Raw genomic sequence first — 16,962 nt, 5'->3', positions numbered from 1 at the left:
TGGTGTTGGATGACGTTACTTTTGGATTCAGTTACTCCTATAAGCTTATAATATATATATTTTTGTTATCATATATAAGCTTATAATATAATAATATAATAAAGACAAATCTTACTTAGTGTTATAAAAATATAGATTAAAGAATTTAAAAATGATTAAAGTTATTTTTTGTTAAGAAATACTGTATTGTCGATGTATTTTATTGTGATTATAATAAACTTTTTATTATTAATTAGTGAAAGAAGGAGAGAGATGTAATTAGTGAACAGGTAGTTTGAGATTACCAAAGTCTAATCTTGACTTACTGTTCAAATCCGACATCAATTCCTGTACACACACCTGCGACCCTTCTTTTTTTATGCCAAGTAGGACTACTGCCACTACCAATATTCATTTCAAAGCAAAATCATACCTATAATTGCATAAACAACAATTAATCAAATGTTAACAAATACTGTATGGATTTGTTTTCATAAATTTCTCTATAAAATATTGACTTTCTCTTTTAAATTAAAATTAACTTATATACTTAATATTGATAATAAAAAATTATCTAACTTCTTAAAAATAAGATATATATATATATACACATAAATTTATATTCATGTATTTTTTATAAATATTTACAGAAAAAATTATCTAAACTAAAGTTGAATATTACTACATTATTGAACAAAATTTTGGAACGATACGAATAAATAAAGTATCTAAATTTTAAAAAAAAATAGTATGATAGATATTCCACTTTCCACATCAAACCGAAGACTCTTTTAAGCAAAAGGAGACAATGTTGGAACTTGGGGTATAGCTGATTGTGACCCTAATTTATTATTACAAGCATCATCTTGTCTACTTTGTCATGTTCCCAACTTCTATTTGTTTTGTTTGTTGTTGAGACAAGCAAACACTGTTTTGCCTTTAAAAAACAAAAAATTACAAAAGGTCGTACGTATATTTTTTTTTATGTAGAACTTTTAAAAAAATACCAATTTACAATTAGTAAAATAAATTTGAATAATATTTCTAGTTCTTTTATTAAGCAGAGTCGTTTTCAATTATGAGACTTTTAAATTTTTGAAAAAACAACATATTTATGTTTTTATTTTATAAGTGGTGATATTTTATCATATAAATAAAATTAACTGCTTTATTACCATGAACTATTAAACTTTCCCTAAATTGCATCCTTTATCAATCAATCCTTTCATCTAATTTCAGTTCATTCATTAATTAAGAATTTCCTTTTCACTTTGTTAACCTATTTAATTATATAAAAAATAAAAAATATAATTGTTTCATGAATGTATTAATTAAAACATAACTACACTTGTAACATGAAAAAATCTTACTACTATTTTCATGGACAACAAATAGTACGTAAATAATAAGACCTAGTTTTAAGATCTAATTTGACCTTAGTGATATTACATAAAAAATAAATTTATTAGGACTAATTTATGTCAAATTAATAACTTGAGTCTAACTTTCTTAATTAAATAATCTAACAGGGCCTAAACATAATACTATAATAAGACCATAAATTCTTACTAATCTAACTTATTTTGCATCTGAATCCTTGATACACGATCCAGTAATTAAAAAGGAAAGTAAAGATAATAGTTATAATTTACAATGCAGGTAATACCTTCAGAAATTCCAAATAATTATGATTACAGAGAAAGAGCGTTTGTTAAGGAAGACCTTTTGAAAACGGCGTTTGATCAGACAAAAGAAAATCGGCGCCCGTGTGGACCCAAACGGTCTTGGATGCCAATGGGACATACCCCGCATGCAATTATGGAAATCACTTTTCGTGCTTTTTTATATTCAACGTGTTATTTATTACTACTCTCTATCTCTTTCTTTTCCCTCATAATATTAATTAGAAATTAACAATGATACTAGTACGTATTACTCTCTCTTTCTCTCAATGAGAAAATAATTATGAAAAATAAACAATGTCAGAAGATTGGATAGTGAAATTAACCAGATTTATAAAATATATGTGAACATTAGTTTAGTCATTTATCTGCATTTAAATTTATCATTCTTTATAGTGCTTCCTATGGCTCCATCATCCATCATTAGTTAAAAAAATTGTTTCACTTTATAAGTATTGTTAATTGGTAAATAATTTTTTTAATAATTTAGAGTCCTATGGCTCCATCATCCATCTTTTTCATTTCTTACTCATTTTTTGTTCTACACATGTCTATGAAGAGTTAAAGTCACCTTTGTTGGGTTGGATTAGATATAACTAAGTTGATTCTTATATGTATTTTTTATAATTTTTAATCTGATTTCATATATATATATATATATATATATATATATATATATATATATATATATATATATATATATTAATGTTCTTCTTCTATGTTTAATGTTAGATATAGTTTGATCGTTCTTGATATTTGGTTTGATTTGTTCTTTAAACATTGAACTGAAAGTTGAACTAATAAACCTTGTTAGAAATTAATATATCATTTATCTCAAAATCTTTTATCTTAAAGAAAAGTTCCTTTATTAATTTTTCTCAGGTATTAGTACGTGCTTAGGTTCTTTGATCTTAAGAATTAAAGTTTAAGTAAACTTATGGATTGATATTAAAAAAAAAAGGTAAACTTATGGATTCATGTCAATATTTTAAGTATAAAGTTGATCAATGAGTATCGCAAAATCACAATGAATATTTAACAGTATTTACTTCAAAACAAATCTAAAACCTGATCCTTTAGTCATTGCTTAAAAACTGTTTATTAATTGTCAAGTGCAAGTAAACATTTTCTCTTCAAATAAACATTTACGCTACCCCTTTCCTTCGTTAAAGTGAAGATGATATTGAAATTTACTTTACATATATTTATCTTAATAAAAAATAAAAATCATATGATACTGTCTGACTACAATTTATAATGATGCGTTTTGGATATGAAGTTTTCGATTTTTATGTATTTTTTTACAAATAAGCGATTTGGTAAAATTATTTACTAAACTAGCTAGTCTAGTTTAAAAGAATTAACAAGAAATGAGTGATTTCAATTTTTGATAATGGTTGTAATTATAAATGATCTAGAGAAGTAATTTTTTACATTAGTAACAAAAAGTCACTTTTTTTATCTCGGTTATAATTATAATTAATTTAGAAAATTATATTTTTAAATCAGTTATAATTATGATTAATACTAAAAGTCAAAATTACTTATTTTTTAATGATAGTTTTTAAACTACATAGTTTGGTAATATAATTTTATAAAATCACCTAATTTGATAAAAAAAAATCCTTAAGCTATCACTGAACAGACCATATATCGATCGAAGAAGTTTATTTCCTTGCATTTTCTTGGAAAATATTTGCTTACCCTTTAAAGACTTTGATTCTTTCTCTGTATGTATTAAGTAATTATGATTAAACTTTCGAAAATCACAAAGATAAGAACAAAAGGTTCAGTTGTTAGGTACATGTGAAATTGAATTTGAGAAGCGCTTTCCAACACATGAGTGGACTGTGGAACTCTTCCCTTTTCATCTTCTACGTACATGCACTTTTCATGTTAATAAATTTGATACTTAATATGACTTGATCCATTAATTTCCCATTATACAGAGCCTTCCATTGCAAGTTACTCGGTCTTTAATAATATGTTAGGAGAAGCCTCAATCACGGGATCGAGAGGGCCAGTTTTAATCATATACTAACATTAAGCGCAACAGAATCAAGAAGATATAGGACCACCCACTCATCTTAATTGCATGCTTTGCTCAATCAAAATAATGATCTCATTGTTGGTACCAAAGAACTAACGTGGCAGTCCAGTAAAGACTTTTAATCGATCACACTCAAACATACAATTGTAAAGATTTTTTACACGGATTTTAGATTTAATTCTCATATATTAGATTGCTATGTATGATAGATTTCTGAACTTTTATATTAATTATTTTTAAAAAATTATATTTAGGGTGTTGTCTAATTAATTGATAGTTTAAAAATCTTTATGTTTGGCATATAAAATTAAACTTTTCTTCTTCAATCTTTTCTTATTTTTTTTTTATAGGAAGTGAAAAATATAACATTGTATATATATAAACTTGCATACAATGATGTAAACTTTGCTTGAAAGCTTTGGGAATTGCTTTCGGAAGTGGGGGGAAGCAATTGAGGAACTTTTTTCAATTTTAAGAATGAAGATCACCTTCAACAAACAGTCTAGACACTGCATAGGCACATCAAAATGTCGGTTGATTAATGTATGTATATATGGTGGGGGAATTCCGTTGGCACCTTTTCTTATTGTTAAGCTAACTCTATGCTTTTGGTTAGTTTCTTCATTGACTCATACATAGCCTAATAGCTAGTTTATTAGTGGAGTTCGGTTATACAGCAACTGCTCTCTTTCCCTTTTGTGTCACACAAATCTCCGGTTGGTGACCTTCAATGTGGTGTTTTCACCTGCCTAAGACTGAATTGGCCTTTTTGGACCCCACCAAATGAACTACTCTTGTTATGTGTGTTACACACACTACTTATATTACCTTCACTTGATATATAATCTAAGTTTTTCAACTCTAAAATCATAAAATGTTACACCTTAAGTTGGTAAGAATTGGTTTTATAGGTGAGACTCATAAAATATATTTATATTACAGTTCAAAAAATAATTATACTCTACTATCTAAACAAAATCAGTTCTTTTAAACTCACTTCTAAAATATCATTCTTAAATATATTAACTGTTTATAATGCTAAACTATACGCATCCTTTATCTTTTGAAACAGAGAGTTCTTGACTATCTTTCTCTTTGATTGAGGATAATACTAATAGAAGAAGTGTGGAAGAGAGAGATTAAATATTCAGAACAGTAAAACAGTAGTTTTATCAACTAGCAAGAAAAAAAAAAAAGGATAAATCAATATTCATAGATAGGAATGAGCTTCTAGAAGGTCATGATCAGCCATAGTCGAAGTAAAAAGCCAAAAGCCAAAAACAGATTGAAAATTGAGTTGGTTTAAATTTGGAAGCAAGAAAACAAGTACAAGTTAATGAGTTTGATATTTAAAGTAAATATTAGCTAAAAGCTTAGTTTATCTTAGTCACTTCACTAACTACACTCAATGCTTTCTTTGTATTCACTCTTCATTACCTTCTTAAAAAAGACAAAATTACTTCTAATAATTAGCCCAAATGAGAAAACTACAAAATTTTATAACTAGATTCATCTTTGGAGGCATGTTTTACGTCTCATCACATATGAAACACTACAATATATAGCCCAAATAGAAATAATATAAATAAATCATATGTGCCTTAGGTATTGTCTCTTAAACTTTTATATAATCATACTCCTCTTATGAACACTGACTTAAACGTTAGACTGCAGATATAGAACTGAAATTCCTCTCTAAAAGGTGTTGAACAAATATATATTTGAATTTAGTGGCTCCAATATATATGAAATTATATATTAATGCACGGTCTAAAAATGGCTGTTGCTATAAATAAAAATGGAAATATAAAATATAAGAGAATAGCAGAATATATATCCTTGCTCAAAAAGTTAAAGATAGATGAATGTAAAGTACTACTATCTTTCTCTCTCCTTTCTGGTCAAAGCTGAACGAACCTAATTAACACAATGGACCTCTCTTGACTAATTGGGGGACCTCGATCACCATAGGCTGGGTAGGATACAAGGGAATTACTTCCTGCACCTACTATAATAATTAAAGGACAAAATTATCCTTTGTGTAATAGTCAGCACCCCTTCCCTCACTTTCACAACCCTAGCTGTCAACCAATGCACCCCCACCTTCACCCAACCATCCAACAACCATCACACACAAACACCACCCTCACTACCATCACACCCTATATGATAAAGAAATATAAAAAATAACATCATGAATAAACTCCATATGATAAAGATGAAGATGCAATGGAAGTATCTTACATACGGGAGTTGTAGCTCATATGAACAAGATCCAACAACCTTAAACGATTCAACTTGAAGTACCCAAGGTCTAGAATTAGGTATAGACATCCAAGAGCTGGTCAATCGTGGAGGAGATAACAATCGAGATGACCAACTTCTATATAAAGCATCATTGGAAGTATCACTCAACACTCTAATTAGCGCACACACCTTTGAGTTCTCAACATTCTGCCACCCTATTCTAGAATATGATTTTCATATATTTTAGAATAGGTATTCCATAATAGGTTTTTGGAATAGCTATTCTGGATTACTTATATACTTGAAGGATAACTATTTTGGAATTCATATTCCATAATAGCTATTTTGGAATTGTATAAGTAATCCAAAAACCTATTCCAGAATACCTAAACACTTTTAGAATGATGATTTTGTAATAAAGGGAGGGTTACATGGAACTTTTACAACATTTGAGAGTGCATGAAGCAAAAAATGGGGTGCAGGAATGAATTTTCAGGGAATTGTTGAGAAATCAACCTTAGCCCATCAGCAATACTTGTGTGAACTGTGAAGCCCATAAAACAAAAAAAAACTGAAGCCCATATTTTGTAATGGCCAAAAATGGGTTGTTTCTTTTTGCATCATTTCCAGAATGTTTATTTTTACCTTACTGATTGGTTATTCCAAAATTTAAAATCTGTAATCAATCCTGTAATTTTATATTTTGGATTGTTCATTCCATAAGCCAAAAATAGGTGCAAAAATCAACTTGAAGGTGCAAGAAACAATAACTTGTCAAATAGTGCATCTTCGATTGATGCCCAAATGGACTAAGTTGAAGCATAGGCTCGGCAATTTTTTTATATTTTAATGTATACCATTAATTAGTTGAAGAAAACTTAAAAACAGAACATAAGAATCATACAGAGTTTTTTTATTAAAAAAATTGTAGGAAAACCTTCGGCTTTTTGTCGAGTTTTAAGCCTAAGCCCATCTGAAAATACATCTGTGAAGCCCATGCATTTTGTGTAAGAGTTGGTCATTGCCACTTAGTGCATGCGTACCAGATGCCCAAATGGGCTACATGGATGTGCATGCTAGGCTCAGTAGTCTGATTATTCTGTGAAATATACCTTAATATTAAGTCTATAAAAACTTAAAGATCATAAAAATATCAAAACACTTTTCTTTTCCCTGATGTAGGAAAAGCTTTAATGTGTTATCCTTATAGTAATTACTGCCGCCGGGTCCTCCAAGACTTTTAAATGAATCACATATTTCAAAAGCATGAAGCACATTTCAAAAATGACGGTGATGGAAAGATGTTGGGCACAATGCATGAAACACGACATATTCTTTAAAAATGTATTTGGCCATTTAAAAGTTGTTTTTGGTTGTGTTATAATATAATAACTATCTTTACCTTCGTTGTTTTCTATGTTCATGTCACGTATATCGTGGTCCAAGTTAATTAATGTGCCTGCGTTTGAGCACAATATTTCTTCTTTATTCCTGTTGCCCTCAAAGTTTTGGTTTAGAACTAGTTACAAATTGAAGCAAAAGCATTTTCAATAAGAGAACAAGTGACAGTGTTCAAAGTTGGTCTTTTAATTATGATGATGGAAGATAATGCACAACTAAATAAAAAGCGAATAGGGCCGAGTAAGTTGTATATTTCTACTTTCTTTCATTGTCTTTAAGTTTTCTATGAACATACGTTTGGGGACCAGAAGCGCAATACAGTAGCAGCGAATCGGAAGCATTTCACTAAGGTCTTTTGTGGTGTAAAATCCATCAATGGTGTGGTCCCTCTCCTTTTGTTTTTTGGTCTCAAAAGGTCTTCCTACATATACTATTCTTTGATTTAATGAGAATTGCTTTGTTTGCAATTTTAGACGTTATTAATTAACACGTGATTCATGTGAAACATACATAAGAATTTTTCAAGGATAGGAAATAAAGCATGCATAGCTTGTAAGAAAATATTTTGCTTAGTTTTTAATTTATATATCCACTGGTTTTAACAAAATAAAGCATATTTATAACATTGTTATTGGTGTGATATGGTTGACACTCAATATATAACATTGTCTTTTAAGTATATTTATATATCTAAGATAGGAAATAAATCATACTTATATATTTTGCTTACTTTTTAATGGTGTGAAGTTGGCACTTGACATATAATATCGGTGACAAATCTGCATTTATTTGAGGGACATACATGCATTTGTTCATTTTTAAAAAATTACATATAAATATCTTAAATATGTATATATTTTGTCTCCCTTAATTTTATATTTTATATATTTAAATCCTGCTTTTCATTTTTTTCTATTGATTATTAATTATTTTTTAAAATAAATTAACTCCATGTTAAGATGTTTGACTTTGGTTCATAGGTATGAAAGAATATAAGTTAAAAGATGTAAATTCCTTGAATGAATTTCAATATCTTAAGTGTTAAGGGAAAAGTTTTTTGCATGCCTGAAAGAAAATAATATGAATCCTAAGAATTGTGATTCTTAGATATGAATCAAATTTGTTTCTTTGGTCATAAATATTCTTGGACATATTTATATAAGTTTTTTGAGAATAAAAAAATCATGTGATATTTTTATCAATCATTTTAATTATTTATCCCATTAAATATAATCTAATAAGAGTAACATTCTATTTTAGCTGTAGTAAAAAAATTAACTTAAGAAAGTTAGATTCTCAGTACCCTTCATGGAAAAGTTTTTGTGAAAAACCTAGCTAGAAATATTCCCAAAAAACAATATCCATTGATTCTAGAGATGATGCTACTTGTCTAAGTGCTCATTAGTAGAGTTGAATATGTAGATCAACCTATTTGATTAGGCCCATCCACTAATGATCCCCAATTTAAATGGGTTTAAGTTTAGTTGATTGAACATAATGTGTGAGTATTTTAAATTCTTTGATATAGTTTTCAATTCTTAAGGTCTAAGGTTTAATTTGACCCCAAAAAAACATATATAAAATTGAGGATTGAACCAATAAATTAAGTTTTTTAACTACCACAATAAGTAGTTAATTTTTCTTATATTTTAGTCCTAATGAAGTATAAAGTATGGAAGTTTTTATGCACTTTATCCGGCCCAAAATAGGGGCACTTTAGAAATATTTTTAATTATTTTATTTTTATTTATTAAATAAGTTATATTTCATATATTCTTGTATATAAGATCAAATTACCTAATTCATTAAGATTAAGGAAATTAGTTAATTTAGTTGAAAAAAATAAATTTATCTTAAATTTATAACTTTTTTTAAAACTATTATTGTCATTAATATTTTTCTTTCTTCTAATAGTTTGTCAATACATTCTTTTTCTTCTTTTTTTATAAGAAATATTTCAGTCTAAAAATAATTAATGCAAAGATATGAGTCTTATAAAAATAAACAAGTACTGTTTTAAACTTAGGCCATTAAATATGAGCGAAAGAAGTATTAAATTGTTGAATATTTAATAGAAAGTGGTTTTTAAATGCACATTTATATTTAGGTATTGTTAAACCAATTAATAAATATAATTAAAAAAGATGCACATTTAATGAATATTTGAATTCTTGCATTCGCTTGTTATAATGTGATGATTATAATATTAATGATTAAAATAAGATAATTGTCTAAATTCTATTGATTATTGAATATGAGGTAGTTTAATTCCATTTTTACACTGGATAAATTAGATGACTTATAAATTTTATTTTTAAAAAATAAAAGAGTTGATCTAACTACTCCTAAGTAAAAATAAGATTAATAACTTCATCCTAAGAGACCCAATAAAATTAATTTTGCATAAAAAAATTTAAACAAATATGTGCAACTTATTAATGACTACTTGAATGTTTATTAATCGGTTATTATATATACATCCATGTTTCACGAAAGGTTTGATAATAATTTTAAAGATTATGTGTATAATTATTTTTCTAGGATCTATTAGAAAGTTATTTCTTCTCCAAATTGGAATCAAATATGAGAGGAATGATTTCTCTTTTTTCATTTTTCTGAATTAATTTTTTAAGCTTTTTATAGTATATATGTCTAAAGAATAATAAATAATTTTATTTTAAGATAAATATTAAATAACAAAAATATATTTTTAAGCTATTATAAATTATTTTTTATGTAATTCATTAATTTCTTTTTATTTTCTTTTTCATCCATTCAAACAAACTGAGAAAAATTCTTTTATTTCCTTCTTTCTTATTTTTCTCCATCTAAACAACATATCTTTTTCATTCTTTTTTTTTCTCTCTCTCTATATATTTCATTCTTAATCCAAAGAACTGATAAAGAAAAATCTTAATCCAAAGAAAAACACTGCAGATAAATTTTACTTGCCACTGCGATATCCATTCACTCGACCAAATTTTATCCTTTTAAAGCCAATTCAAGTATATATTCAACAGCATTTCAACTTTTAAACTTTTAAAAGATTAATTTAACAGTCATTAAATGACACTAAAAGATCAATTTGTTGTCAGATTCATACTATTTAAGATACCAAATAGAAAAGGAAGAAACAAATTTTTGATGCAAGCAACCCTCACACACGACACATACGTGTTATGTGTGTATATATATCTACTGGTTTTGCGCTTGTAACACCACGTACTCATTCATTTCTCAATCCCCTCTGCTTCTCCTGTCTGTCTCTCTCTCCTTTTGCTCCCTCACTAGTCTCAACCATGATTGTAATGTCTGAGAAACCTCTTCAGGGAGTTCCTCCACAGATCACAGACACCACTTTTTCCCCTTCATCTAAAAGGTACCAAATATTTAAATATTTGTATATATCTCTAATCTAATTTCTCTGTTTCTCTTTACATTTTGCAAATCATTTTTTGTTTGACAAAGAAAAATGGGAAAAAAAAGTCTCTTCCACCCAATGGCTAGTCCACAATCTTTAATCTAAGGAGATAAAGCACAATTTTTTATTTTTTATTTTTGTATAAAAGTGTACATTTTTAGCATGGTCTAATAATATACATGGAATTATTTATTTTAACTTGAGAGCCAGATACTAATCTGTTAAAATATAAAATTTTATTTAAGGAACTGACTTCTTTCTTGCGGTAGATATCTTTAGATACATTGCGGATGAAACTCATGACACATGATATAAGGAAATAATTAGTATCCTGCTAGATTATACACATAAAAAGAACAAACTAAAGCATATCATTTATTATTATTTTTTCTCTTATACAATGTTCTTATGTTTGATACTAATATAGACTGGAAGGCAAAGTTGCTATAGTAACTGGGGGTGCCAGGGGCATAGGTGAAGCAACCGTGAGAGTTTTTGTGAAGCATGGTGCAAAGGTGGTGATTGCTGATGTTGAAGATGCAGCCGGAGGCATGCTAGCAGAGACACTATCTCCTTCAGCAACCTATGTCCACTGTGATGTCAGCATTGAAAAAGAGGTTGAAAACTTGATTAGTTCCACCATTTCTCGCTATGGACACCTTGACATCATGTTCAACAATGCTGGGGTGCTAGGGAACCAGTCCAAGAACAAGAGCATTGTCAACTTTGACCCTGATGAGTTTGACAAAGTGATGTGTGTGAATGTGAAGGGTGTGGCCTTAGGGATCAAGCATGCTGCAAGGGTGATGATTCCAAGAGGGGTAGGGTGCATCGTCTCAACTTCTAGTGTTGCTGGGGTCATGGGGGGGCTTGGACCACATGCCTACACTGCCTCAAAGCATGCCATAGTTGGGATTACAAAGAACACTGCTTGTGAGTTGGGGAGGTATGGGATTAGGGTCAATTGCATTTCACCATTTGGGGTGGCCACTTCCATGCTTGTGAATGCATGGAAGCCTTGTGGTGATGGTGATGATGAGGGCATTAATTTCGGGGTGCCCTTCCCAGAGGAGGTGGAGAAGATTGAGGAGTTTGTTAGAGGGCTTGCCAACTTGAGAGGACCAACTTTGAGGGCTTTGGACATTGCTCAGGCTGCTCTTTATCTTGCTAGTGATGAATCTAAGTATGTTAGTGGTCATAATCTTGTTGTGGATGGTGGAGTCACTTCCTCAAGAAATTGTATTGGACTGTAATAACTTTCTTTTTCTTGGTATTCATGTTGCCTTATTTTACTATGTAGTTGGTAGTAGCTATCGGTTTAGGATCAGCTGGCACTTTGTCAAGCTTGTATAATGAATTTATATCGATAATAATTCAATATTATATATAGTTGCAGCTATTTTTGAAGAATAAATAATATATAGGAGAATAATATAAAAGTTTAGTACACCGTATTCAATCATAAATAATTATTTATGATAAATTTATTAATTTTTATAATAATTAACTTAAAAATTATATTAATAATAATTTTTTTATTGATGATTATGTAAACTTTTGCGCAAATAATACATGTATATTAAACTCATTTTGAAATCTTAAGGATTAATTAATTGATTCTAGTAATACTATCACACTGCTGAAAGTTTGGAGTAACAAGGGTGAAATTTCAAGAAAAAAGTTTGATTAATTAAAATTAAAGGGAGAAAATTTAGGCATAGAGACCTATGCTTAAGAATTATGATCAATAGTAATTCCTAAATTATTTGTATTGAATTCATTTATTAAGTTTTTTTTAACGTAATACATAGTAGCATAGGGTAGAGTTGTAGGATATTGTATGGTTGACTTATAGGGAAAATTGCAATTTTATTCTTTGAATCTTGATATATATATATATATATATATATATATTTGTACGTGCTTCATGTGAAAGTGCTTTTGATTGGACTAATGGTGGCTAAGACAATGTAAGATACTATGATTCGGGTTATGTGCAATGTACGGCAATGGAAGCAAAGTCAATTATAATGGAGACGTCAAGTACCTAAATAACATTGTATTACATAAAAAAAAATAAAATGCAAACCTACATCAGTAACATGAATATATAGGATTCCTTGGTTAAGTCAAGTATTTGCGCTCAACTTGGTCTCCTATATGGTTGAATCCATGCCATCACATATTTAAAGTTGCATGGTCTCAACGTGGGTGTTTTGGATTTAGTGGTTAGTTTGTCAAAGGTCAATTGTCAACTATTTGTTTTTCAGGGGTAATTTTGTTTATATTAGTCATAGTAAAACTTCAGGGAGGGCTGCGCAGTTTATTTAATCAAGTGTTCAATCCAAAGGGGCAATTTCAATTCCTTCTCTTGCTTGCATGATAGACTTTAAAATGGTAAAATTATTCATACTAAATAATTGGATTGTACAACTTGTCAGCTTTCGAACAAACAAAGGGGCATCTTTGTTTTCATTAGTAAGTGGATTATCAGTTTCAGTTTAATTAAAAATTGAATTTAGCATCTCACGACATAAATTAAATTGTTTCAGTTTATTTAGTAGTTTTAGATGAAAATTCTGAATAAATAAACAAGTGTCTTCAATATTTGAAGAAAAAACATTATACCAACATTTCTTATATATTACATTAACATTCTTTAATTATTTAAAAAATATTAAACGGTGTCCCTCCTCCCATAGGGAAGTAGATTATTGTAAATGTAAAAAAACAGGAGACATTTATGCAATTCTTTGAAAATTTATAGGTATTCAGAGTAATTTACTAGAAAAAAATTTCTTAGAGAATACCCTTGATGTCTTAACCAAAAATAAAATTAAGTGTTTCATCGGGAAGCATTAATTGGGTGGCCACCCCTACTACAGCTTCCTCATGCCCTCATTGATTTTGAATGATCCGAGATTTGGAGAGGGTGATTATAGTAACATGCATAATTTAGTAGTTTCATTAGTTTATATTGAACCATCTAATGTGCATTTTATAAAGTACAATCAAGTTGATGTAAATGCCAAGTTTTTCTAATTAACAATATCTTTAGAAGGGCACTTGTCATTTATAAGCTGTCAGGGTCATGATCTACCCCTTTATTTGAGGGCTATGCGGTTGGTTGACCTTATGAAATCCCATTCTATGGGAATCAAACACAAAAACTGATTATTTGATTAATCGGATACGACAGCCATGAAAAGCATGGACAAGTATGGAGGACGCAGGGGATTTTGGTGTTTTAAAAAATTGTGAAGCACAAGATCTTGTTCATGATAATTATGACCCGTATCTTGTTTTTGGTTTGGAACCCTATATATGCCGACGCACTAACTACTCCATAAGCTACCAAAATTGTGATAGTTTAGTGTATTATGTTAATTGGAAGTGTTTCTTTGGGGGTTATGACCTCAATTATTTGAAAATGTTTTCATTATTAAAATTGCTAATACATGTCTAGTTAGTTAGTTTTGATAATGCTGTGGTAGGAGTTGGTATTCAGTAGTTGCCAATCGTTTACTAATTGCTAATTTTATAGTAAAATGTATAAAAGTAGATCATGAGAGATTCCTAGGTGGTATTCTGAAATAAGATAAAATCTATGTTGTAATATATAATTTCAGCCAAATTATACTTTTATTTATGTTTAAATTAAACTTAGATTCAATTTTGGTTATTTTATTTTTTTAAAATATATAATTTTGGTTCCTATTTTAAAATAATAGTCCTTATTTTTTCAAAATTCAAAATTTTAGTCATTTTATTTTAAAATAGAAATATTTAATCTTTTATTTTTGTAAAATTTATGATTTTAGTCCTTTTATTAGAGTGAAAACATTGATCGGTAAGAATTTAAACGTTGATGATTTTTTTCTTTTAGTAAAGATTAACAAATTAAAAGTCTATTAAAGGGGATTGAATTTTTTTCTTTTGTAATTTTTTAAATGTCTAACTTATAATATATAATATTCTTAAAAATTATTTACTATTTTTACACATAAAATTGAAATTATTTTTTATTTTAAATAAATAATTTTAACCGTAATCGTAATAACAATAAGCATACAACTAATTTTATATAATTTTACATTAGTTATCATCTTAATCATTGCCATACTAACAAGCAAAATCAATTTTTTACAATTTTACACTATCTAATTTTACACTTGTCAACTTAAAAATACATATACACAAGAAATATTAAGGGGACAGCCTACCCCCTCTATATTTCCACCGATGATAATTAACATAGACTAAACAAATAATCTCATATTATATCATTAAATCTGGGTTACATTATTTCATACTAAACATTTTTTTGGATTTCATAAAAGGATCAAAAAGTATATATTTTACATAATTAGAGAATTAAATATTTTTATTTTAGAATATGAAAATTAAATATTTCTATTTTAAAAAAGAAGAATGAAAATTATAAATTCTAAAAAAATTGCATTTAAGTCCTTAACCTATGTTGTTCCTTTTTTATATATATAAGATTATATTTTCTTTCGATTGAGAAATTCATTTGTGATATACATTTTTTAATTCATAATGATCAAAAGTTGATGCTAAAATATATATAATTCATGCATCTTATTTAATCAATTAAGTTGCATCTTATAATATTTATTTGATACTTTAATTTATTTTAATGTTAACAAGTCCTTTTTTTATGTCAATTTAGATTTTTTTGTAATTCTTATAATTATTGATGATTAATTTTGAATTTTATTATCAATTTTGAGACTTCAATAAGTTAGTATATTATAAAATTGACAACAATAATGTCATCAATGAAATTTATTTTGAATTCAATCGTTATTTATAAGTTAATATATACTAACTTATAACAAGATTTCAAAATCATCAAAGTTGTTACCATGTCACAAACAGCTCAGAATCCATCAAGGCCTTGAAGACTGGGAAAACTGTGAAATATTCAACATCAACGCATTGTGAGCCATGAATTTTGTTCTTGCTAATGTGCTCCGATTCAGGGACCTAGCTAGCTAAATAGGAGTACTTCTACCATGTAGCCTTACAAATAAATTAAGTGGGCATGCAGTGAAATTCATGTACCCCATATCGAAGCTGTGAAGATCATCATGTGAGTGAGCCATCCAATTTTATATGAATAGCTAACAGAGACGCTTTTCATGTGATCATATATAAATCTGAAGATAATAATGCCAAAAACATTTTATTATAAAATAAAATATTAAATTGTATTTTATTCCTTTAAAATAAGAAAATATTAGTTTTGATTCTTATAAAAGATTTTCATTCATTTTTATTTCTTCAAAATTGAAAATAACCCTTTTTTACCCTACTGTCATATGTTATAAGACATCACTTAACTGCTTATTATAGATCTAATAGAAACAATTTAACTCCTCTTAATTATTTTAGTATGAGTAAATAATTTATGCATTATTATTATTTAATCACAACTGCCATTATGATAGTTTTATTAATTTTTATAATACTTACGTTAAAAGTTTCCCTTATCATAAATTTTAATGAATTATCAGTATAAAACTTTTTACCTGCATAAATATTAAACTGTTGTAGCATTTACTTAAGTATAACAAGTAATAGAACCAAGAAAAATCACAAGAACTCTCCAAGTGCGGGAGTGATACTGTAACTTTGAACTACTTAATTAAGAAGCCAACTTTGTTGCAAACTTGCACTGAATTAAAAGGAGTAAATTGTAGCATTTCTTGGTTGTTGTGTACAAACTCTGTAAGGTTCTTGATTTCATGTGCGTAGCGATGGCTTCTAATATGTGTGACAAAAATTAGGGGGAGCAGGGGGAGACCACAATGTTTACTTGTATATATTTAGTCAAACCATTTTTTTATCCTATGCACTTGAAGATAAACAAATAAAAAAGTTAACCCAATTAATAAATCATTTAAACATTATTCTTTTAGCTTGTGTTTTTTTTTTTTATATAAAATAAAAGGAAAAAAGTATGAGAAATGAAAAAGATTTAAATAGAGTGTGAAAAATAAGATAATTTGATTGAAGCGAATAGAATAGAGTTAAAAAGAGAAAAAAATATTTAAAATAAAATTGTTCAGTAAAATCAAAATTGTATATTAACAAAATTCTCATTTTACCCCTTATTAAATACATGCATTTTTTAACATATGCATATATTACCAATC

General features: G+C 28.1%; 1 protein-coding gene across 1 annotated transcript; it reads left to right on the top strand.

Annotated features, from left to right (window-relative positions):
* The first annotated feature begins 10,514 nt into the window (after window positions 1-10,514).
* Window positions 10,515-12,163, top strand: LOC100775210 (short-chain dehydrogenase reductase 2a). Its single transcript, XM_003534617.5, has 2 exons — window positions 10,515-10,738; window positions 11,208-12,163. The coding sequence occupies exons 1-2, from the start codon at window positions 10,539-10,541 to the stop codon at window positions 12,031-12,033; spliced, it is 1,026 nt and encodes a 341-aa protein (XP_003534665.2). The 5' UTR covers window positions 10,515-10,538; the 3' UTR covers window positions 12,034-12,163.
* Window positions 12,164-16,962: the final 4,799 nt, after the last annotated feature.

This window comes from Glycine max, chromosome 9 (assembly GCF_000004515.6).
Source record: "Glycine max cultivar Williams 82 chromosome 9, Glycine_max_v4.0, whole genome shotgun sequence".
Classification (NCBI taxonomy): domain Eukaryota; kingdom Viridiplantae; phylum Streptophyta; class Magnoliopsida; order Fabales; family Fabaceae; genus Glycine; species Glycine max.
Note: the sequence above shows the minus strand (reverse complement) of the source record. Positions and strands in the feature narration are given on the sequence as shown.

Bases quoted from the DNA above. Each gene is read 5' to 3' on its own strand.
- LOC100775210 (XM_003534617.5), top strand. From the start codon at position 10,539: ATGTGTGTATATATATCTACTGGTTTTGCGCTTGTAACACCACGTACT. The intron at 10,739-11,207 runs GTACCAAATATT...ATACTAATATAG, and splicing joins TTTTCCCCTTCATCTAAAAG to ACTGGAAGGCAAAGTTGCTA.